The sequence below is a fragment of the Nannospalax galili genome, unplaced genomic scaffold, assembly GCF_000622305.1.
Source record: "Nannospalax galili isolate Female #2095 unplaced genomic scaffold, S.galili_v1.0 scaffold342, whole genome shotgun sequence".
NCBI lineage: Eukaryota > Metazoa > Chordata > Mammalia > Rodentia > Spalacidae > Nannospalax > Nannospalax galili.
In genome coordinates, this window is record NW_008349359.1 from 1,977,022 (window position 1) to 2,002,088 (window position 25,067).

Sequence of the window (25,067 nt, forward strand, 5' to 3'; positions counted from 1 at the left end):
TAAAATAAAAAAGAAAATTATAAATAGAATTAGCATATGATCCAGCAATTCTACTTCTAGATATGTATCCAAAAGAACTGAAAGCAGGATCTTGAAGAGACACTTGTACGACCATGTTCACAGAGGCATTAAGAGAAGTCAAAAGATAAAAGCAACCCAGGGTCCACTGACACATAAATGGATAGACAAAATGTGGTATAGATATACAATGGAGTACTACTCAGTCTTGAAAAAGCAATGCTGTCAAATGCTATAAACTTGAGGGGAAACTGGGCAAAACTTGAGGGCACTATGTTAATGAGATAAGCCAGTCACAAAAAGACAAATACTGTATGATTGCACTTATAAGTATCTAGACGTAGCTGTAAAGAGAGATATCTAGAAGGCCCAGAAGTCACAGAAGTGGTAAAGAAATGGAAACAAGGTAGTTGTCCAGGTCCTGGGGAGGAGGTGCTAAGGAACAGCTATGCAGGTTCAGAGCTTTAGTTCTAAAGACAAAAGATTCTAAAAATCTGTTTTGCACAACTATATAGACATACTTAACAGCTGTACACATAAAGTGAGAAGGATGAAAAATTTTATCCTATGTTTTCTTAAAAAACATTTTATTTATTTATTTATTTTTTATGTGTATGAGTGTATTGCCTGCATGTAGGTAAGTGCAACCATGTCGTGCAATGCCCATGGAGGACAGAAGAGCCACTGGATCCCCTGGAACTGGAGTTACAGACAGTTGTTAACTGCCATGTGGATGCTGGGATTTGAACCTGGGTCTTCTGCAAGAACAACCAGTGTTCTTAACCACTGAGCCATCCCCCCCATGATTTTTAAAACCATATTTTAAAACAAAAATGGTTTTTCTTTTGTTTGTTTTTCAGATGGGTCTCCCTATAGCCCTAACTAACCTGAAACTAGCTATGTAGACCAGGATGGACTCGAAGTCACAGAGATCTGCCTGCCTCTGCCACCAGAGTGCTGGGACTAAAGGTGTGAGCCACCATACCTAAATGTTTATCTTGGGACAGAGTTTTGCTATGTAGACCAGGCTGGCCTTAACTCGCAGCAATGTTCCCCTCTATCTCCTGAGTTGGGATTACATGTGCTCACCACCATGCCCAGCTCAAAAATGACAAAATTTAAAATTTGAAAAATGACTTCCTAATTAGCAATTTCTAATTAGTAATTAGAAAACCACTGGATTGCATAATTACATAAAAATTTAACCTTAAAGGATACATTCCTTAATAAAGTTTCTTGGTATGGCTAATTTGCTATGGATTTTATATTACTAGTTATCTGTTTTCAGAGAAAAGTGTTTTCTTATTATATTTATCATTTACTCAGAATGAAGAGTACTGTAAGATCTCACAGTTACATCATGTCTGCAGTTTCAGCTACTTGGGAGGCTGAGGTAGGATGATTACAAGATATATTGTTTTGAAAAGTTAGGATAATTTTTTTTCTTTCTTTTTTTTTCTTTTTGAGACAGGGTAGCAGGGTAGTAACCCTAGCCAGACTAGAACTCACTATATAGACCAGGCTGGTCTCGAACTCACAGAAGTCTGCCTGCCTCTACCTCCCAAGTATTGAGATTAAAGGTGTGCGCCACCACACCTGGCTATGGTAGGGCAATTTTCACTAGTGATAACTTTCACAAATATGCACAATTTTTTTCCTTTTAAAGTTTGACCCACTTGTAGAAGGTCTAACTTTTTTTTTTTTAACAACAAGTAAAATGCTTTATTTACAGTACATTCCTCTTGCGGATATTTCTTTAAAGAACATTTAAGTCTTACAGAAAAGTATTCTGGATTCACTTCCTGCAAAATTTTTCTTCTTACCAGCAACAAAACTAAAAGTTTCTTTCTCTTCATGACTTTTCCTCACAAAAAAAAAAAAAGGAAAAATTCCATGCACACCTTTAATCCCAGCACTCGGGAGGGAGGGGCCGAAGGATCTGAGTGACTGGCCAGCCTGGGCTATACCGAGACCCTGTCTCCATGATGCTGTAGAGCTGGGTTTCACCCGCAAGCCTGCGTCCGCAACAACAAAACTGACACTGACCAGCAGTTACCAGACTGAAATGGAGACTTCGTCATCACACACGACAGTTGACAAAGACCCCATCTGACAGACAGCTGCCATCTACTTACTGTGGACACCATGGCTTAATTTCTGAATTATGGAAACAAAGAGAAGCAATGCAGCCAAGAGCCCTGCAGCTTGCTCTTCAATGACCTCTACTGACACAGCTCATCAATCCTCCATCACACCTGGCTCTCCACACCCTTCAAATCTGAAAACACCTAGAACCACTGGGAACACCAGCGCTCAGGAAAGTGGTTCACAACACCACATGGAAGCTGCACAGGAGGCCCCAGTGGTCATTAGGGAATTGCCCACAGTCCAGCTTTTCCATCCCGACAAGATCTAAACTTTGGGGAAGAAGACGGCCTTCTTCTGCTCTGAAAAAGATCTTATCAAAATGATGCCTACGAGCAGCAGGGATTCGGAGGTTTCGGAGGTTACTGTTGGTGCATGTGTCCCACATGTACTGACAAGGCTTCAGTCTGCCCAAGAACTCCCAGGCGTCAAAAACATTGCTGGTAGGCCACCACTACTAGTCACCTATTGATCCCTTAAGTTTCTGTCTCCTATAAATATGACAGTAGTCGACTCAGGGGCCTCTTACATTTTCTGAAAAACCATTTTCAACTGATCCATCCATTCCGCAGCATGTTCTCTGGTGCTCTCCAAATGGGACATCATAGGTAGAATTCACTTCCAGTCAAACTTACATCACACACAAAAGGTTTCTCATCATTTTGGTATTTGGAAAAGGAACAATCTCTTGACTTATAAATTTCACTCTCTGTTTCTTCAACAGTATAGCTGTGAAATAGCCTTCTTTGTTACCTGTAATAAATGATCCTGTAACTGCTTGCTCTCTTCTTTAGGTAGGCACAGTATGAGGGAGTAACTTCCTGTAGAAATACCAAATCTGGACTAAACCAAGCTAAGGAGGAACACACCTCTCAAGCTCTCTGTGGTAGACTGTTTCCATCTAATCCATCAATATTCCAGGTAATGAAGGAGACAATGGTGTTCTCCACTAGATTAGTTCCTAACGGGCAGGTTTCAGATTGGTGGTATCAGATTCATCCTCCTCATTGGTCAACATAGGCCTCAGACTTGAAGAAGGGGGTGGGGGGGGGCGGTGGTAGGCGCTGAGTGCTTTCTGCATCTCCCAGCGTTCTCGCGCAGGAAGGTTAGCGCTATGGTGGTGTCGCACTTGGCCACCGCAGCTCCAAGTCCTCCTCCTCCAGCGGGTCCCACTCCTCTGGCCGCTCCTCTCTTCCGCTGCCGCCTCAGGCTGGCTCCCGGACTCCACACTAACGCCCGCCCGCTAGACGCCACCTCCTCACACCGCACAGGCCATGCTTCCTGACAGACTGGCAGCAGATGCGGTTCTGCACCGAAGGTCTAACTTTTTAAAAAAAGGTAACGGATACCCTTTTGGTTTTCTTATTTATTCGGTCTCCCCAATTCTTTGACAAGAGATGGATCTCTTGAAAATCTGTCACAAGTAGCTGGTATACAGCAGATGGATAAGGAATGGCTCACATGAATAACCACCCATAGGACTGGAGAGATGGCTCAGTGATTAAGAGTGCTTGCTGCTCTTACAGAGGAACTGAGTTCAGTTCCCAGCACCCACATGTGGCGGCTCACAATCACCTGTAACTCCTGGTCCAAAGCACCCAACATTCTTCTGGCCTCTGTGGGCAATGCACTAACATGCACAAACACACCTACATAATACATATAACAAATTTGACTTAATTTATAATCAAATTTAAAAAAAACATAGAAAGTAAAGAATAACCACTCATTTATTAAGAACTTCCTAAGAGGTTCTGTATGTCAGGTACTATATTAATAATAAGGATTCAAAGTGGATCAAGGTATGAATCTGGATATCAAAGCTCTTTGACAAGCAGGAGATACACCACTCACTATGCCCACTATGAAAGGGTACCATGACAGAGGTACCTCAGAGGAAGAGTTCTATAAAAGGCCAGAAAAAACTAGGTATGGAGATATGCCTGTAATCCCAGGTCTTGGAGGTAGAGCAGGAGGATCACGAGTTCAAGGTCAACCTCAGCTACACAGTGAGCTTGAAGCTAGCCTGAGCTACACAAGACTATGTCTCAAAAAAACCCAAACCACAACCCCCTAAAAGCCAGGAGAAGTGACTAATCAGCCTGTGGTCCAGAAAAGACTTCACAGAGGAAATCTCTCAAAGCATAGCTTTGTATGTTAAGGCAGAGACAGGACAAAGGGTTTTCAGACAGGAACTGTGGCACTGGGGAGGCAGAAATCACATTAAGCATAGTAGGTGCATTTTCACGTCATCTACCACGGTTCTTCTCCTGAGGAAAAACAAGGGTCCCTAGAACATGAGGAGGCCTCTCTTGAAGCTCTTAGCCAACCAACTTAACATACACAATCTCAGACCTTGAAAAATACAGTTCTTTGGATTTATCTTCCTTCCAGTCTATTCATCTCTAACCACCAGAACACAGTGCTTATCAAGATGTTCTACCTAGGTCTCTACTGGCTCTCAGTCCTGTTCATGGACCTTGAACAGCTCAGATACCCACTCAGTTCTGTATGGACTTCGGTGTTCAGCATATCCTCTGTGTTTCCCCTTAGTTTTCACCCTGTTCTGCCTGCTCAGAATGAAAAGGGAATTTTCTTCATGTTATATCCCAAACTCCATCTGGTCTACTCCAAGTTTACCTCACAGAGTCTTCTTCATGACTAATTGAACAATGATAAACTAAACTCTAACACATCTGTGGTGCCTTGTCTCTTCATCTGAAAAGTAATCCTCATCTCACAAGCTAGAGTCCTTCAAGACAGAAAGCATGTCCATACGCTGTACTCCGCAGCAGTAACTGACAATGTTTATGCTGCTGACTGGAAAGAAAGTGCAGCAAGTGTGTCACATGCTTCCAGGCAGTATCAGAGAGGGAGGGGTGCCAGAGACAGGTGGAGTGACAGAAACACCCACCATGAGGGCAGTCTACATTCCTAAGCAACAAAAACAATGCAAGAACCACACCACACCAAAAGCCCTTCAACATAGTTATATCTAGTAGATGGATAAATAAGGAATTTCTATCCATTTCCAAATGCACACAATTTGCAAAGGATATAATAAAATCATTAAGAGGGTAAAAGAAAATGAGCAAAGAGGCAGAAATGGCAGTAGACAGTCACTTCCTGAAATAGACATTCTGTTTATATTCTTCCCCTTTTGAAGCTTCAAACACCACCACACCCGCCCCCCCGCACACCCCCCCCACACACACACATACCACCCTCCCAAGTGTGGGGATTAAAGGCATGTGCAACCATGCCTGGGTTATTTATTTTTATTTTATGTGTATGAGTGTTTTGCCTGCATGTATGTAAGTGCACCATGCAGTGACCATGGAGGCCAGAAGAGGGCATGGGATCCCCTGGAACTGACGTTACTGACATTTGTTAGCCACCATGTGGGTAATGGGAACTGAACCTGGCTCCTCTGCAAGAGCAGCTCTTAACTGCTGAGCCATCTCTCCAGCCTCGACCATCCCATTTTAATGATTTTAAAAGTGTTTGTTTTTAAGAAGGGGATCTGGAGGTGGGCAGTAACTGATGCAGCATAAGCTAGTCTGCTACAGCTACACTGGGACTATTCTGTAGGAGAAAACACAGCCCTGACCCAAAGAACAAAGCAGCAGCTGGTGCTGGCCTCACCCATTGCCACTGGTATGTCTGTCCAGTTCAGGGCACATTTCTGTGTGCAGACGCCTTCCTCATTGAGCACCACGGTGAGGTCATCTTGACCCACAGCCACTTTTCCATCTGCCAGAGGTGCAACTAAGGGCTCCAGCTGTTTTCCTGTTGGAAAGAGCTCTTTGATGGACCCCTTTCCATCCACCTACAGGAAGACATGAAGTGAGTCACCCAGCATTCCCCAGTCAAAGGCATGAATACAGCCTGGAAAAATCCACATAACACCCCAAACTAGAGAAGCCAATAATGTTCCTTCTTTGACCTAAGTATTGCATTTCTTATGACAATCTTCATCACAGTGTAGAGCCAGTTCTCTAAACAGAGAAAAGCATTCAGCCTAGCAACTGGCAATGCTAAGTACTTTCATACAGAGCAGCTGGAGTTCTTGTTGCTGCTGGTAGGAACGCAAAGTATAGTACAGCCATTTTATCTGATGGCTTCTTTTTTTGATTTATTTTTATTTTGTGTGTATGACTGTTATGCCTGCATGTACGCACCCATGTCCTGCAGTGCCCATGGAAGACAGGAGAGGGCACTGGATCCCCTGGAACTGGAGTTACTGACAATTGTTCACTGCCATGTGAGTGCTGGAATTCAAACCTAGGTCCTCTGCAAGAGCAGACAGTTCTCTTAACCACTAAGGCATCTCTTCAGCCCCTAGCTTCTTTGTAAAAAAAATATTAATATTTGTTTATTTTTATTTTATGTGTATGAATGTTTTGCCTGCATGAATATAAGTGTGCCTGTGTATGTAATGCCCACAGGGGTTAGATAGGGGTGTCAGAGGCCCTGGAACTAGAGTTAAAGATGGCTGTTAGTTGCCATGTGGGTGCTGGGAACCAAACCCCAGACTTCTACAAGAGTAGCCAATGCTTTTAACTACTGGGCCATCTCTCCAGCCCCATTTGCTAACTTCTTATAAAGCTAAACACAAACATACCATAGGAGCCAGCAATCCCATTCCTAGGCATGTGTCCAAGGGAAATAGAAATTTATGTTTATGCAAATATCTGAATGCAAATGTTTACAGCAACTTTATTGAAAATTGCTAAAAATGGGAAACAAGTTTATCCTTCATCTGATGAATGGCTAAACTAACTCTGGTACATCCACACCAGACTACTACTCAGCTGTAAAGAAATCAATTACTGATATCCACAACACAGATGAATTTCAACTGTACTACTAAGTAAAAGAGGTCAGATTCAAAAAGTTCCATTTGATATAATGGTTTATATGACAATCTATGAAAGAAAAAACATAAGAGATAAAGAACAGATCAATGGGTAGTGGAGGTCTGGGAGTCAGATGGGGGTTGTGACCACACAGGGGCAGTTTGAGGGAACGTGGGAAGTGACGGCTTTGTTCTGAATTTCTACATTGCTTCTTTTCCTCTATAATATGTCTGGATATTCACCACTTATGTTAACAGGAAAAAAAAAAAGCTACATAGCATGATATTCTTGAAAACAGGGTGGACGCTTATATACAAGATATATCTTAACTTTTTTTTCTTTTGTTTTTATTTTTTTGAGGTGCTGGAGCATCAAATGCAAGGCCTACACATGCCGGGTAAGCACTCTACAGGTGAGTTCCACCCCTGGCCCACGATAACTATTTCTGATTTGGGAAGAGAGGAGAGGGTCTAAATGAGTTACACTTCTTTATTTCCTTAGCTATATTTTCTATACTATATCTATGTAACTTTTACAAAATATTTTATTATTTTTATTTTTATGTGTATGAGTGTATTGCCTGCATGTATATGAGCGCACCCATGTCATGCAATGCCACGGAGGTCAGAAGAAGGCTCTGGAGTCCCCTGGAATTGGAGTTAAGGACGGTTCGTAGCCGCCATGTGGGTGCTGGGAATCGAACCCGGGTCCTCTGCAAGACCAGTCAGTGATCTTAACCGCTGAACCATCTCTCCAGCCTCTATATCTATGTAACTTTTGAAATTAAATAGTGAAAATGACTGAAAACAAATATATTCTAAGAAATTTGGGGAGGAAGGAGACAAAGTCTTAGTTAAAACTAAAATCTGTATGTAATTCCTGAGCAGTGGCACCTATGGATAGCAGAGCATAATAATGTGAATGGGCAAACACAGCAACCCTAATGACCTGTCCCAGTAATCAGAGACTGTAGACGCCATGTCAAACTGAGCACTCACTCTGCTTGGCTTAAACTATAAGGACACCTGATTTGTGAAAAACACTAAGAGCACAAAAAATAAACACATACACAAACACAGACCGTGTTATGCCAAAAGCTCTGTGTAAGGTGCTATCCCAACCTGCAGTTCAGAAGTGATGGTCATCTGCCAAGGTAAACTCATAATCATCTTCCCCAATGTAAACTGATGACAGTGGCAAAAACAGAAGGTTTTACCCTTATCAGGTAGTAGTCTCTCTTGAAGCCCACACAGATAGAATTTTCACACCATGCCATGGACTTGGGCACATCGGATACACTAAAGTCCCCCTGAATAAAGAGAATGTGAGTTCAATTGAAAAGCTGTTAAAAGGGGGTAAAAATTAGGACCTTTCCATGATTCCACACCCTCACTTGAGCACAATTCTCACCAAATATAAATAAAATATAAATCACCCAGGAACTGGATAAAGTACATCTGGAAAAGGTGAGAACCCACTGAAATGAACTGGATTGTAAGAGTATCCTAGAACAAAGGGCAAATAGGCACGAATGAACTTCAGTGCTGCACACAGGATCCATCTGCGTGGATCCAGCTATAGCTGGAGAGTCCCAGCTTCACTAGGCCCCGCCAGGAAGCCTTCGAGCTAGGAGCTTGCTAAGCACCAGTTCCCACCCAGCCTACTGGGAAGGTATGTGTGTACTTTACCTGCAGTTCATGGAACTCCCTGTCCTTCCAGAAATAAAGCTGCAGCTTCTTCTTGACTGCTACACACATCCGCAATACCTCATCGCCCGTTTTGGTGTGCTGAAGAGAGACACCCAAGACACCTCCGTAATAAGGACAATACAAGGACTCCATCATGACACGTCACAAGCAGCCTGATTCTCTACCATGATATGAACACAAATCTGCAAATCCCTTGCATCATTATTACCTATAAAGCTCTCAGAAATGACTGGTCAGGGAATACTTCATCACCACGGTCTTCCAGTAGAGACCCCAACTCCACACAGACATTCTCAACTGAGAGCAAATTCCTGGGTAGACCGTCCCCTTTAAACTGCTTCCTCCACCCAGCTAGAAACTTCTTTTTCCCCTAAATGTTTCTCGCCTGTGGCTATCGTAACCTGGGTCAGGCAGGGATTGGCATGAGCCAATGGCAGCAGACCCACTTTTATATCCTTAGAAGGAATCGGGAAAAGACAATTCGTCAGCATAAAACAATGCCGCCTCAAAGTGAACCAGCAAATACTAACAGTCATCCATGCTGAGTAGAGGGCTTAGGAAGAATCTGAAGAATGGAAGGATGATGAATTGGCAAAAATGAGGAGAGATGTCTTTTTTTTGAATAATGAAAACCTGCTCAAGACAGACACCACAGTAACCTGTTTAGAACATGCCAATTTAACAACATGAGCATGTTCGTGGTACTCGCAACGTCTGCTTTCCCACTAACTGTTTGTCTGACAACTGCTTGTACCCTTGGCTAGCTATCTCCTATCACACAGATGCCTGGCACTTTACCACACAGGGAATGGAAGTATTTCACCTTTGCACCAAATCTGATATAATCCAAAGTAAAACATTATCTCTAGAGGCTGCTAGGTTTGGATACCATTCTTCCCATGAAGTGATAGGAGCCTAGAGAATGCTAAACTCAAAACACAAAGCCAAAGTTCACCTCGCGCACACTCACCTGGAGGTCACAGGTGAACAGTGATGCTCCCTTAGCCTTTGAAACAGTAGTGATTTGTTGAAATGTCAACAGGTCATGGACATAAATGTTGTTTTCTGTTTGGGAGGAAGTAAAATGTCACTATGCTGATCTTTCATCTAGCCACCCTCGAGATAAAAAGTAACGAGACAACATCTAAAAGACCCCAAAGGCAGGTTCTGGCTAAAGATGTACCTCATTTTCACAAAGGATGAGCCACTCTGGACTGCTACCAGTACAAACACCTCAGAGGTCACCTGGTCTTCTGAGTTGGGTAATCTATTCCTTAAGAATTCAGGCTGACTTCAGTCAGAATTTTCACTGCTAAAGCTCTCTTAGACCCATCCTTCTCAAGTACAGACATATGTGATAGAGTGTTTATCCAGGAAATAACTTTCTAAGTTGTTTACACTAGGATGCTCCAATTAGAAAAGAGAAACCTGTGGATTTTGTACATACCAAAGGCAAGGGTCTATAGCAAAGTAATGTTGCAGTCTCTGTTAGGTCACTTAGTTCCCAGATCCCAGTGGATGCCTCAGAGAGTACCAAACATTATACTGTTATTCCTATCCACACACTTTCTGATAAAGGTGAATTTGGAATAGTAAGAGATTAAAAATAACTATAACAACAGAACTATTATAATACACTATAACAACACAAATCCATAACATGTACGTGTAGTATCTCTCAGAATGTCTTACTGAATTGTATTTCCTGCCCTTCTTTTAAACTCACCGTTGATCACAGATAATTGAAATTGCAGAAAGCAAAACTGGGCAGGGGAATTGTCCTAACTTCCAAACTGGCCTCTTAGCTAGTTTCTATCACAAAGATTTAGTGCTTAAGTGCCAACTACAGACCCGGGAAGTAAGTATGATTTTACTAAATCATTCTACTATTTAGGTGGGTTAAGTTTCTATTCTTCTGCTTGCCAAGAAAAGGCCTCTCTGACTGCCTTTCATGAAACTGTGGCTTTTCAAACAAGGTCTGGAACAATCTGGCCCCATCTGCCTGTCACTCTCCACCACATGCCCTAAGCCTGGCCACAGTGATCACATGCTGCCACATGATGGCTCCGTCAGTGAGGCTCTGTCTACTGCTCTCTTCCTGTAGAAAATCATTACTAGAAAACACAGTCCTTCCCTTTCCTCAGATCCCACAGCACCTCTTAGAAATCTCTACTGTCATCATTTGGATCACAATCACTTTCTGGATTTTGAACATCATAAAATGTCAAAGACAGGAACAATGACTCACTGAACTTAGTATTTCTAAGATATGGCTCATAAATGCATGATTATTGGATGAATTATTACTTGGTGACTATTGAATGGAAAATTCTTGAAGAAGAGAGTTCAAGTTCATGGGAGGTGCTGCCTTTACTATCCACATGCCTGCTGTATCTGGTGAGAACATACCAGCTCATTGTTAACTACTATCAAATAAACCAGGAAAGGGTTAATCAGGTCACAACTTTTAATTTTTGGGGGGGGCACATGAAATACAAATATAACCCCCTTTCTTACCTAACAAGCTGACTAGAATCTTAAACTGGGAAACCACATGGATCTGGAAAACAGCAAATCGTTAGACTCAATTAAACATTTCTGATAAGGTTTAACGTTCACTTAACAACAGTACTAAAAACAGATGAAAGGGCCTGTATCAGACATCTGACTCATTTTTGTATGTAACAAAATTTCTGCTGGTGAAAGAGGATCTCAGCACAGGGTACGTGGACAGAGACTATATGAAGAATAGAAAGAAAAGGGTTTAAATAACATCAAAGCTCTAATTTTGGCAGGGGCTACAGTTTGGATACAGTTAGAGTATGTCCCCTAAGGGCTAATGTGTTGGGAGCCTGGCCCCCATTGTGATCATATTAAGGGGTGAGGCCTGGTGGGAACTTTGTAGGTCACTGGGGACACAGAACTGGAAGGGAGTATGGCAGTTTTCATGGAACTCTTCAATTAGTTCTCAAGAGAGGATTGTTATAACAAGTCTTTTCCTCAATCAGTCTCTGGCTTCCTGTTTGACAATCTCTCCCCATTTCATGTGTCCTGCTATGAGGCCTTTGCTGCAGCTGAGATGACTCCAGCACCATGTCCCTGAACTCCCAGAACTGTGAGCTAAGCAAATTTCTTTTCTTAATAAAGTAGCCTGTTTCAGTTATTCCATTACAGTAATGAAAACCACACTAACACAGCAGTGTTTCATATAGGTCAAATATTCATGTAGCAATGATCATTGCTGCCTACCTGCTGAATCTTTTTGGAAAAGTTCTTATTGGACTTCTCTAGTGTCACTTCAAACCTGTTGCAACCTATGGAAAAGAAACAAACATGTCATTCCAAACAGAGAAAACAACAGCAATATCAAAACAAAATGCTGCATCATACTGCTCTCCCACAGAAATCTTTAAAAATTCTTAAACTGGGCCCAGTTGTACACACTTCTGATCCCAGGACTCAGGAGGCAGAGGCAGGCAGATCTCTGTAAGATCGAGGTCAGCCTGGTCTACATAGTGAGTTCCAGGCCAGCTGGGGCTGCAAGGAGACCTTGTCTCAAAAACACCAAAAATAAATAAATATTCCTAAAAGACTACAAGTCAGACATCTAAAAAGGGTGGCTTTACTGAGCATGCTAAGTGGCTTTCAACTCCAACTTTAGAGCAGAGAGTTTCTCATGCACCTTTGGCATCAGCAGAAAGCACCACACACAGTTTACCAGAGCAGCAAGGTACCTGGGAGTTGGAGGATCTGATCCTACAGAACACCTTGGCCAGTGTTTCAGAAGAGTGTAAAAGCAACAGTCAAACATGGGAGTTCAAACAACGAAGTCAGCCCAAAGTTCACTTCCATTGAGAAGAGCTGCCTCCCAGCAGCCCTCCATGACCCTATCATGAGGATAGAACAAATGGTACCTCTCCAGAGCTAGAGCAAGTGAAGAGGTCTACACTCACTTTCAGGTGAGGCTACATCTGCGGGCACTGTTGGCAAAAAGGGGAAGAAAGTCATACACCAATCTGAGTTTTCTTCAATATTTCTATCTCTTGTGAATTCAGTCAAAAGTTTTTCCCTATCTTCTTTTAGTTCATTGACTTGTGTTTTCTTTAAATTCATTGAATTCTTTGATGTTGTTTATGACTGCTCTTTTAAATTCTATGTCCTGGGTTATCTCTAGGGTGTTCTCATTATAGAACTCTTCTATAGGACTGGTGGAGTTTGGTGGGAACACACTGTTTTGGTTTTCCATATTTTTCCGTTATGATGTTGGCATGTAGACTTCTTTTGTTGTTTGTGATTCTGATATGAAACTCAAGCCTTCCTTTGTTGAGCTGAAGTCTGCTTCTGTTTGTTATTTGTGTACCCTGGTTGTTTTCTTACTGGGTTTGTAAAGCTGTCTGGTTGGTCTAGGTTTCATGTTCTCTCAGATTTTATATTGGAGGGAACAGATGCTCTTCAGTTTAGCTACTCAGGGCTCCCAGAAAGGCCCAAGTAAAGCTCCAGTCAGGTACACTCACTCAGGCTTCCTTCTAATGTCTGGACCTCTACTAGTGGGCAGTCACAGCACAATTTGGGAAGTTCACTAAGGGGAGGCCTAATTTAGGGACTCTTAGGCAGTCTGCTAAGGTCTCAGCCCCAACTGTAGGGCAGAGAAGTCTAGTCCTGACAAAGTGGGAGGGGCGACACGTGGTCCCAGTGTAGGGGAGTTTGGGCATGGCTTGATTAGGGGAAGCTCACCACCACATGGAGGCCAGATCCATGCACTCTCAGGGGAGGTCTGCCAGCTCTTGGCCTCTTTCCAAAATTTTAAAAAACATTATTATAATGTAGAAGATGCGTGTATCTGGCATGTGCATTGAGGTCAAAGACAACTTTGTAGGGTAGGAGATGTGCATGTCATGGCACGTACACTGAGGTCAAAGACAACTTTGTGAAGACTGTTCTCTTCTTCTGTCTTCATGTAGGTTCTAAAGATTGAACTCAGCCATGTGGGTGCTGGGAACTGAACTCCAGTCCTCTTAACCGCCTAGACATCTCTCTAGGTCCCCTCATTGTTTTGGTTTTGTTTTTTTTTAACAAGGTCTTGTTGTATAGTCTGGACTGGCCTGGAACTCTCGATCCTCTTGCCTTAGCCTTCAGAGGTGCTAGGATTATAGGCGTGTGCCAGTTCCAAGTTCATATTTGAGGAACTTGACGGATTGAAGAGCTAGGGGAACAGATAAGAGACAGAGCATAGAAGCCACTCAGAGCTACTCTAAGCCCAGTGTGTGGTACCACCCTCTGTGTCACCTGTTTTCTTCATGGAGGGAACACTCAATGCTGACCTGGTTGCTCCTCACAGCTCTCTGTACCTGTGTCTCCCAAAGTCAGTAGACTCTTTGAGTCAGCCTCAGGGCTCATGTCACTAAGGGCAATCTTCCTCCTTTATGTGACCCTCAGCAAAAGGATAAATGGTGTCCTGAATTTCAGGGAGATTCTGGAACATGCTTTGGTGTTCTGTCATCACATTTCCTAAGAAAAACTTAACTCGGATGCTGCCTGCTTGATTTTTAAAGTTCTATATTTTTAAAGAGTATTATCATCATATTTAATAATTCTTTTACAAGCAAAATTCTCTTTGGCAGAGAGTCTCAAACCTTTTGTTCTTAGGACCCTTTAATAATTAATCTTAAAAATTACAGAAAACCCAAAGAATTTATGTGGTTATATCTATGAATGTTTACAATCAGAAATTAAAATATATACTTATTAACTCATACATATTTAACCCATTAACTCAAAATGACAGTAATGTATCCATCACGTGTTGGCATAAATATGGTAATAAAATGTTTTAAAAATTTATAAGCCCTTTTCTATATCTAGCTTAATAGAAAACATCTGGACTCTCAGACCTACTTCTGTATTTTTTTTTTTTTTCTTTTTTTGGTTAGTACTGGAAATGCTCCACAATTGAGCCACATCCCCCAGTAAGTAATCTGCTTCGACATGGTGTTTTGACTAAAGTATTTGACAAAAATCTGCCCTCACGTGTATATAGCTAGAAAGAAAGCAGTATTTGAATAGCTTCTTCAGCTAACTGTGGATCATTTATTCAAGATACATATTTTTTTATTTTATGCTCACGAGTCTTTGCCTGCATGTATGTTCTGTATAGCACATGTGTGTTTGGTAGTGCAGAGGTCCAATGAGGGCATCTGATCCCATGAAATTGGAGTTACAGGCGGTTGTGAGCCACAATGTGGGTGTTGGGAACTCTTATCTGGGTCCTCTGCTAGAGCAGCAACAGCTCTTACCACTAAGCCATCTCTCCAGCCCCTAACTATGGATCTTTATTGTTGACATTTATCAAAATGTGAGAAGGACAATTTCTTACAAGGGCATCAACCTCAAATATTAAGACTTTTCATTCTATGTTAATTAAAGCCCACATAATGCAGGACTAGAGAGATGACTCAGTGGTTAAGAGCACTGACTGCTCTTGCAGAGGAACCAGGTTTGATTCTCAGTACCCACATGGCAGCTAACCACCATCCATAATCCCAGTTCCAGGGGATCCAATGCCTTCTTTCGACCTCTGAGAGCACTGCACAACATGGGTGTACTGGCACACATGCAGGCAATACATTCATACACAAAAAATAGATTTAAAAATTAAATATAAAGCCCAAATAATGCATAACTTAGAAACTTCCTGTGCTAGCATGTGGAAAATACTGTCATGTGGAGTCACAAATTTCCCAAATGCCAAGAGTCACATTTCACTGTAGGATATTTAATGTCACACTAACTGTCATCCCCAATCTCACTAGAAGTCTTTAAGGACTGAAAAGGAAGAAAACTTATGGGGGTAGATACAGACTTGCCACAAGTTGAATTTTCTGCTGAAGGCTCTAACTTTATAATTTTTAGCAAACACCACCAGTTGTTTTCTTTGCAGTGATTTCATTAAAAAAAAATTTTTACTCAATACCTTATGTGGTCTGAAAAACAAGTCTTTCAAACCAAACTGATATTCCATGAAAAAAGTCGGCCAACTTACCTTATAACTCAACCTCACAAGAAGTATTTTCCCCAAGAAAGTCATCAGCCTGCATACCTGAAATTCACACTGTAGGCCAGGCAACCTTGAATTTATAACAATCCTCCTGCCTTAGCCTCCTAAGTGCTGGAATTAGACGAGCCATCACACCTGGCTTGAAAGATTACTTTTGTGTTTTGTTTTGTTCTATTTTGTGGGGCCAGTTTCCACACTGAATCCAGCTGCCCTTAAACTCATGGAAACCCTCTTGCCTCAGCTTCTCAGTGCTGGAATAACAGGTGTGAGCCACCATGCTGGACTGATTCATTTCTATACCACAGATGATCTTAACTAAAATGCTGAGAAGCAAGAATTATTTAATTTTCAATTCCTTTACCACTTAAATCTGGGCCCACAGAATAGAGTAAAACAACAACAACAACAACAAAACAATTGTTAAATGTTGAAGACAATTCAACTCAAATGTAAATTTTAAATTACTGACCAGGTAAATATCATAGAATGAAAATATTCTGGCTTTGAGATCTCAAATTTCTATTTTTTTTAAAAATGTGTATATGTGTATTGTCTGCATGTAGGTAAGTGTACCCATGTCATGCAATGCCCACGGAGGTCAGAAGAGGCTGTTGGATTCCCTGGGACTGGAGTTATGGACAGCTGTTAGCTGCCATGTGGATGCTGGGATTTGAACCCGGGTCTTCTGCAAGAACAACCAGTGTTCTTGACTGCTCAGCCATCTCCCCAGCCTGAAATCTTAAAATTTAAACCAAGGATAAGCAGATTGGGTCCTCTACTTGTAAAAGACTTATATTGGCACACAGTCATATTCATTCAATTTACATATCTCCTATGGCTGCTTTACACTCTTACGGCAGAGGTGACTCATGACAGACTTTTATGGCCCAAAGAACATAAATATTTACTATTTGGGATTTTTGAGGGAGTAGCTTGATGACCTGACTTAAAACAGAAAAGCTGATTAACTTAAATAAATTTTATTTATTTAAAATTTATATAAAATTTCATTTTATTCCCTGGTTTTCTTTTTTGTTTTGTTTTTTTTACTGTTCACTAAAACTGACCTATTTGTTTTACATTATTCATTTTATTTATTTATTTAATTTATTTTATATTTCATCTTATTTCATCTTATTTTATTTTCAGGGTCTCACTATGTATTTGAGCCAGGCTGACCTTGAACTCACAGATCTTCCTACCTCAGTCTCCCAAGTGCTGGGATTATAGTATAAGCAGTCATGCATGCCCAGAGTTTATTTTATTTTTCCTGCTGTGATACAGGGTCTTCCTATGCAGCCCAGGATGAGCTCAAGGTCCTCCTTCCCCAGCCCCCTGAGCAGGGGATTATGGATGTGAGTCCCCACGCCCAGTGGACCCTTTTGGTTCACTAATGCCTCAGAAAGATCCTGTTTTCTCCCAATGTTGTATGACCTATTTTTCCAGGTCCCCAAAAGAGGGACCATTCTATTTCCATTCTTTAAGTTACTAGGGAAATATACATTAGGTTGAAAGGTAGAAAATTGTTGTTTTTGTAGGCATACTATAGTTGAATAGTGACAATTTAGTTCAACCTCCTCTGGCAATAACTGAAATTTTCTATATATAGTAGCTACAGGGCATAATACACATGCCTCAGCTTTTTCTTTTTTCTTTGCATGTGTCTACACATGTGGGGGGTGCACATTCACATGTGTGCACATGTGTGTGGAGGCCAGAGGTGAACCTCCATGTTATTACTTGAATCATCTACTATTTATTTTTTTAACTATTTTTTGATTGACTTATTTTTATTTTATTTGTATAAGTATTTTTTGCCTGTGTGCATGTAAATGCACTGATGTTATGCAATGTCCATGGAGGCATTTAAAAGGGCACTGGATCCCCTAGAACTGCAGTTACAGATGGCTGTTAGCCACCATGTGGGTGCTGGGAACTGAACCCAGGTCTTCTGCAAGAGCAGACAATACTAGTAACTGCTGAGCCATCTCTCCAGCCACCCCTTACCCCCATTTTTTAGACAGCATCTCTCACTGGGACCTTGAGCTCACAATTCTGTGAGGCTGGCTGGTCAGCAAGCCCTAGGGACCCACAAGTCTCTACTTCCCCAGAGCTGGCATTAGAAGCAAGCACCACTACACACAGCCCTTTTATGTGGGTCCTGAGAATCAAATTTAGGTCCTTATGCTTCCAAGGCAAGTACTTTATCAGCTGAGCCCTCTCCCTAGATTCCTAGACATCAATTTTCCAGAAAGAAAAGTATAGACATAAAATTAGGAAAAGGGAGATGCTTTTTTCTCTAGTAAAAGTCTTTTTTTTTTCATTTTTTATGTGTATGAGTGTATTGCCTGCATGCATGTGAGTGCATCCATGTTGTGCAATGTTGCAGAGGTCAGAGAGGGCCTCGGATTCCCCTGGAACTGGAGTTAAGGACGGTTCATAGCTGCCATGTGGGTGCTGGGAACCAAACCTGGGTCCTCTGTAAGAGCAGCCAGTGCTCTTAACCGCCAAGCCATCTCTTGAGCATAAAAGATAGTCTTTAACTAAATAAATTTCAAATATTTTATTCTTTATCACTGTTAACAGTCAAGTGCAGTTAGAGCTTTGGGTTCAAAGTCCTTTCATGCCTATTGTTACTGTATTTGACCCCAACAACTTTGTAAAACAGTTTACAAGTGAAAGCTGGCATTGGAATGGACCCTCTCAGTCACAAGGCCAAGTAAAACTAGACACAGACCTAGATCCTCACAAGTTAACGAAATAACTCCTAGGTTTTTGTCTACCACCACAGAGCATTTACATAGAAAATCTTATTGACATCAGAAATATTTCTTCTAACTGGTAGTCACTGTTAAAAAATGAGGAAAGGGGCTGGAGAGATGGCTCAGCGGTTAAGAGCACTGACTGCTCTTAGGGAGGATCCGGGTTCAATTCCCAGCACCCACATGGCAGCTACGAACTGTCCTTAACTCCAGTTCCTGGGGAATCCGAAGCCCCTCACACACATGCAGGCAATACACTCATACACATAAAATAAAAATTAAAATATTTTTTTAAAAAAATGAAAAATGAGGAAAGAGTAGTATTCCACCCCCCATACCAGATGAGGGCAAGAAATAATCTGTTAAAGAAAACAAACTGCAGGAGAGTCTCATGTTTCTCCCCCATTTTCCCACAGTGCTCCCTCCGAATTCCTAGTCACTCTTTTATTAGCCTGGGAATTTCTAACTTCACAGCCATACACCATCCAACTATCAGACTTTCTTCTGGCATGCACTACAAGCCAGCTCTTTCTTGGCTCAAGGCAGGTGTCACTTACCAACATCCTTCCGAATCCTATAGAGAAGAAGATGTCCTTGCTTTGTTCCAACAAGAAGCCATTCCTCTAGAAAAGAGTCAAGAGAAGAGTTAATTAGTTTTCGTAAAAACCCTTCTTCTTAAGGTCGGGCATGGTGTTGTACACCTTTAATCCCAGCAGTTGGGAGAGGCAGGTGGATCTCTATGAGTTCAAGGCCAGCCTGGTCTACATAGTGAGCTCCAGGACACCTGGGGCTACAGGGAGACCCTGTCTCAAAAAGACCAAAAAAATAAATAAATGAAAAATAAAACCAAAACAAACCAAAACAAAAAAAACCCTTCTTCTTGGGGCTGTTCTTGCAGAAGACCCAGGTTTGAGTCCCAGCACCCACATAGCAGCTAACAACTGTCTGTAACTCCAGTTCCAGGGGATTCAACACCCTCTTCTGTCCTCTACAGACATTGCATGACATGGATGCAGTTACATACATACAGGCCTAACACTCATACACATAAAATAAAAATACTTTTTTTAAAAAAAAACTCTGCTTGTGTCTTTAAAGAGAAAAATCCTATTTAAACCTTCTGTGTTCTAGACTGACTTACACACAAAGCCTAGAGGTCAGTTTCAGTTTTAACATTGTGAAGATATTAAAAGAATCTTGGTAACTTTCAAAAAAAAAAAACTGCTTCTTTAGGCTAGAAAAATTAAGGAATGTTTATAATCAAGAAATATGTCTGAGGGCTGGGGTTGTGGCTCAGTAGTAGAATACTTGTCTAGTGTAAGATGTATAGGAGGAGGAGATGAGAGATGTTTGAGCATGAGTCAGTCAAAAACTACTTATTTTAGCTGGGCATGGTAGTTTAAGCCTTTAATCCCACCACTGGGTGTCAGAAGCTGGCAGATCTGAGTTCAAAGCCAGCCTGGTCTACACAGTCAATTCCAGGCTAGCCAGGGCTACACAGTGAGACCCTGTCTCAAAATAACATTTTATTTTGCCACATGTGAGAGCTCAAGCTTGAAATTCCAGTACTTGGAGGGGATGCAGAGGACAGGAGGGGTGAGGTGTGTTAACCAAAACTAAGAATGTGTGTGTGTGTGTGTGTGTGTGTGTGTGTGTGTGTGTGTGTGTGTGTACCTTATGGAAACATCCTACCTACTCCAAAAGCAATTAAAAAATAAAATATTTTTTTTAAAAGGAGTGCAAATATGGGTACCCTGTATGGGTGGATAATGTTTCCCCCAGAAGGCATGTATTATTAAATGAAAATCTCAGTACCAGCTGTGGGATACCTCCTTACAAGTTATTGATCAGAAAGGCTCTAAAGGCCTCAAAACAACATAGTTTATTGCCATTCTTCTCAGATGCCCACCATAACTAGACCTTATTGCTGAAGACAACACACTTTGTTTCTAGGATATAGCGAAATCAAGCTAAAACTGACCTGGAAATTTCCTCCTTGCTGGCTAGTTTTTGTAATGCCAGAAGGTGCTATGCAGGCTGCTGGGAGAGAAAGGTCATCAGTTATTATCCAGCAGTGAATCCTGCATGATATAATACTAATCTGCCAGGTAAGATGTGCCCAGTGGCATGAAGATTATGGGGGTAACCAAACACTTTCTGATTGGATATGAGGCTTGCTCCACAGGAGAAAATTCATGCCTGCTTCTGTAAACCTGGTCAACCTGGTTGGGAGGTTATAGGCTCTTGTGGGAGACAGACTTGAGCCTAGGGTGAAAGTCTTATTGACAGCCATACAGCAGGCCTGAGGCAAGGGCCCGACTGCTGGAGCCACAAGGAACGCCTTGTGACATTTGCTCCCATTGGCAGATCATGAGACTGATGCCTAGAGCTCACCACTCCCTAATCACCACCTTTGGACGCCAAAATTGCAACACTTAGGTATTCAGTCAGGGTCAAGTGGTTTCCAGGAATCCAGGCTCTGTAATCTGAAACCCAGTATGCTAATGAGGCATCCTACCCGCTATTCTGTGATAGGATGCTAATCCTGTTATGCTATGAGGTATCCTACTTGCTGTGATGTGACTGGACCACTACCCCTATATAAGCTTGTGCCTTCCTGCAATAAAAGAGATCTGTGTCACTGAACCTGGTCTCCTGCGTCTGAATGCGGCGATGCTGGCACAGACTCCTCACCAGCCCTGGGGTCCCGACCGGACGACTGATTGAAGGAACTAAGAGAGCAGGAGAGCGGCCATAGCCAGAGGAGAGCAGCCACAGCTGGTGACCACAGGCTCTAAGAGGGAACCTACCACTATTGTCTTGCTAAATAGATATGGTGTCAAACTGCCTTATAAATATTTGTTTAAACCCATAGATTAGTGCTGCCCTCAGCCTTGGCTAGAGAAGCTTCTTCTGTAGTGAGTAGCAGTTAATACAGAGACTCATAATTGGTCAAAATACTGAGAATAAGTGACTGGTCAATGTTCAGCCCTAAATGGACATCTATAAAACACACACACACACACACACACACACACACACACACACACACACACGCCCCACACTCCCCACCCAAGCTCTAGGGAACATCTCAGAAGAAGGGGTGGAAAGAATGTAAAAGCAGGAGGGTGGGGAGAGCATGAAATGCTGTCTTCTGGCCATGGCATGGCCGCTGCACTCATGAACTCACTGCAGTTATAGTTACTGAACAAGATCAAGCCAATAAGATCAGTTGGCATTCCAATGGCAGCACTAAGACTCAGTGAGGTTTAAAAAAAGGCAAGCGCATGAAGATGGGAAGGGGACATACTGAGAAGTGTCTTAAGAGGAGTGGGGGGGAGGACGGCTGGGGGTGGATATGACCAAGATACATTGTATGCATGTATGAAGTTGTTAATAAATAAAGAAATAAAGGAACAAGAAATTATGCTAACCAAAAAGATTTTTTTCATTTTTTAAATATTTTGTGGTGCTGGGGATTGAACCCAAGGCTTCATGCATGTGAGGCAAGTACTCCACCACTAAGCCACATCCCCTGCTATACTTATATTATTGAGATATATTTTAATTTTATTATTTATTTATTTATTTTCATCTTTTTGAGACAAGGTCTCCCTGTAGCCCTAGCTGACCTAGAGCTCAGTATATAGACCAGGTTGGCACTGACCTCACAGAGATCCACCTGCCTCTGCCTCCTGAGTGCTAGGATTAAAGGCATGCGCCACCATGCCCAGTTTACTTTTATTTTATTGAGATGTATTTTTGAAGCTGGGTATGGGTGCTATACACTGTAATTGCAGTCCCTTGGAAAGCTGAGGCAGGAAGACCAAGAGTTTAAAGCCAGCATGGCAATGTAGCAAGACCTCATCTCAAGCAACCAAGAAGATAAATATGTATACATGTACACACATACCTATTTTTTAATAAGAATATGATGAAAGGTTGTAAAAGTCATAAAATGCATGGTATAAACACAAAACTAGGTATCCAATGCCTGAAATAACTGCTAAGAGGCAGTGCTTGAAGGTTTAATCATTTTATTTTAGGAAAAGTAAGTGCCATAACGTAAGAACCTTAGAGAATTCATTATCTCAAAAGATGGTCTAGCAGGTAATAGTGTGTTGACAAGAATGTAAAGAAACACTACTGATGGGAGTGTAAACTGGTGTGGTAGATACAGAAAACACTGGTAGGTCCTGAAAAGGTAAAAAGGATAATCCTGTGGCCAAGAACATCCATTCCCGGATATAATCCCAAAAGAAGTGAAAACATTGGTCTGCACAAAAATGTAGAAAAATATTCAAAACAGCATTATTTTTAATAGCTAAAAGGCAGAAATAACCAAATGTTCACCACTTAAAGACTGAATAAACACATTGTGGTATATCATCTATGCAGTGAAATATTAGCTAGCCATTACAAGTGGTACTGCATGTTATATACTATGTGGATAAACCTGAAAAGACACTAAGAGAAAGAAGCCAGATACCCAAGGCTGCATGATTCCATCTATATGAAACATCTAGAACAGATGAATTCATACCAACAGAAAAATTAGTGGTTGCCAAGGGCTAGTGGGCTTAGGGGAAATGAAGCGTGAAGAACAGGCACAGATTCCTCTTTGGAGGGATGAAAATGTTCTAATGCTGATTCTGATAGTTGCACAAAAACCACTCTACACATGACTAAATTCCGTAGTATATGAGTTGCATTTCAATAACTCTAATACCTAAAAAAATAACAAAAAAAACACCCCAAAACAATGCCCTAAGTCAGTGGTTCCTAAAGTAGGGTATACAAGAATTATCTGAGATTAAAACATAGATTTCTGAACCCTGCCCTCAGTTTTTGATTCAACAAGTCTTGAAGTAGACCCAGGAATTCCCTTTTCTAATCAGTTTCCAGGGGACGCCAATGCTTTTGATTCAAGGACTACATTTTGGGAGGAATAACTAATTTGGCAGATCTAACATTACACCATGCAAGGAAGCTAAAAATGTAAATAATTTTTTCAGTTTTTTGATACTGCAACATATGCTCACCAATTCCTTCCATAATCTCTTTAGTGGCTGTTCATAAATTCTCCTGTTGTTTGCAAAATACTATGTTGCTTAAAAATGGGGACACAGTGTGGGAAATGTTTCCTCAGGAGATTCTGTGGCTATGCAAACATCACAGCATGTACTGCTATAAACTTAATGACACTGTCTAGTATATACAAGGTATATACTGTGGTACTTTACCAAAGTAGTTACTTAGCCCTGACTATGTGGGACAATGCTTCAAACCTTTTACTGTTTTCCAGACTATGCAAAGCACATGTTATTTTACTAATCCTTACAGGTATCCTTTGAAATAAGTTCTTTTTTTCCCTTTTGGGTTTTATAAGTTTGGTTTTTGAGATAGTGTTTCACTTTGTGGCTCAAATTGGCCTGGAACTAACCATGTAGTCCAGGTTGACCTTTGACTTGCAGCAATCCTCCTGCCTTAGCTTCCTGGGTGCTAGCATAACAAGTATGCACCATTATGCCTGGTTAGGAGATCCTTGTGTGTGTGTGTGTGTGTGTGTGTGTGTGTGTGTGTGTGTTCATTCATTCGTTAAAGCAGGGTCTCACTATACATATCTGTGATTGGCCTGGAACTTGCTAAACAGACCAGACTGGCCCTGAACTAACAAAAGATCATCTGCCTACCAAGTGCTATGATTTGACATACACAGGTCCTTTCTTTAAAAAAAAAAAAATTTAATTAAGTTATTTAATGAGTGTTATGCTTGCATGTATGTGAGTGTACCCATGTCAGAGTGCATCAGATCCCCAGGAACTGGAGTCAAAGACAGTTGTTAGCCGCCATGTGAGTGTCGGGAATCGAACCTTGGTTAGCTACAAGAGCAGCCAGTGCTCTTAACTGCCGAGTCATTTCTCCAGTACTAAGTCCTTTTTTCCCTAGGTCCTTTTTTTAAAAGTCCTCATTTTATAGATGAGGAAGTGGAGTCCAAAATTGTCCACAAAGATGTGGCAGGTAGAAGACCTAGGACTCCAACCCTAACCCATCTGATTCCTAACCATAAGTTGTGATGCACTTACTCAGGTATCCTGCATCAAAAGAGAAGTGTTTGCCTGAGGTTGACTCAAAGGCAGTAATTGCATTTATAAAAACAGGTTGGGGGGCTGGAGAGATGGATCAGCAGTTAAAAATACTTGCTGCTCTTCCAGAGGACCCAGGGTAGGTTCCTAACATCCATATTGGGTAGCTCAAAACCATTTGTAACTCTGGTTCCAGGGACTCTGATGCCTTCTTCTGGCCTCTGCAGGTACCTGAATTCATATGGCATACATACATACACTGAGGCACACAGGCATACAAATAAATAAAAACTGGTGAGCCTTCACATTAGGAGTATTTCTCCATGCTAATTTCCTTAGCTGTCCAGAGGGGATAAAAAGTGATTCTGGTTTTTTTGTTTTAAATTATTTTTTTCTTTGTGTGTGTGTGTGTGTGTGTGTGTGTGTGTGTGTGT

At 41.5% G+C, this 25,067-nt stretch overlaps 1 protein-coding gene and 1 pseudogene across 3 annotated transcripts in view; both read right to left on the bottom strand.

Moving 5' to 3' along the window:
- Vps39 (VPS39 subunit of HOPS complex) overlaps positions 1–25,067 on the bottom strand; it is a 78,150-nt gene that overhangs the window by 47,855 nt on the left and 5,228 nt on the right. For 2 of the 3 annotated variants that reach the window (XM_008846815.3, XM_029570225.1), the window contains exons 2-8: positions 19,105–19,170; positions 11,981–12,045; positions 11,249–11,291; positions 9,702–9,796; positions 8,711–8,809; positions 8,239–8,331; positions 5,809–5,992 (exon numbers count right to left, since the gene is read on the bottom strand). In XM_008846815.3, the coding sequence (XP_008845037.1) occupies positions 5,809–5,992; positions 8,239–8,331; positions 8,711–8,809; positions 9,702–9,796; positions 11,249–11,291; positions 11,981–12,045; positions 19,105–19,170 (645 nt within the window). The remainder of the gene's footprint in view (positions 1–5,808; positions 5,993–8,238; positions 8,332–8,710; positions 8,810–9,701; positions 9,797–11,248; positions 11,292–11,980; positions 12,046–19,104; positions 19,171–25,067) is intronic. The other variant, XM_029570226.1, reaches the window with a different exon arrangement.
- Positions 1,947–4,695, bottom strand: LOC103744972 (annotated as a pseudogene).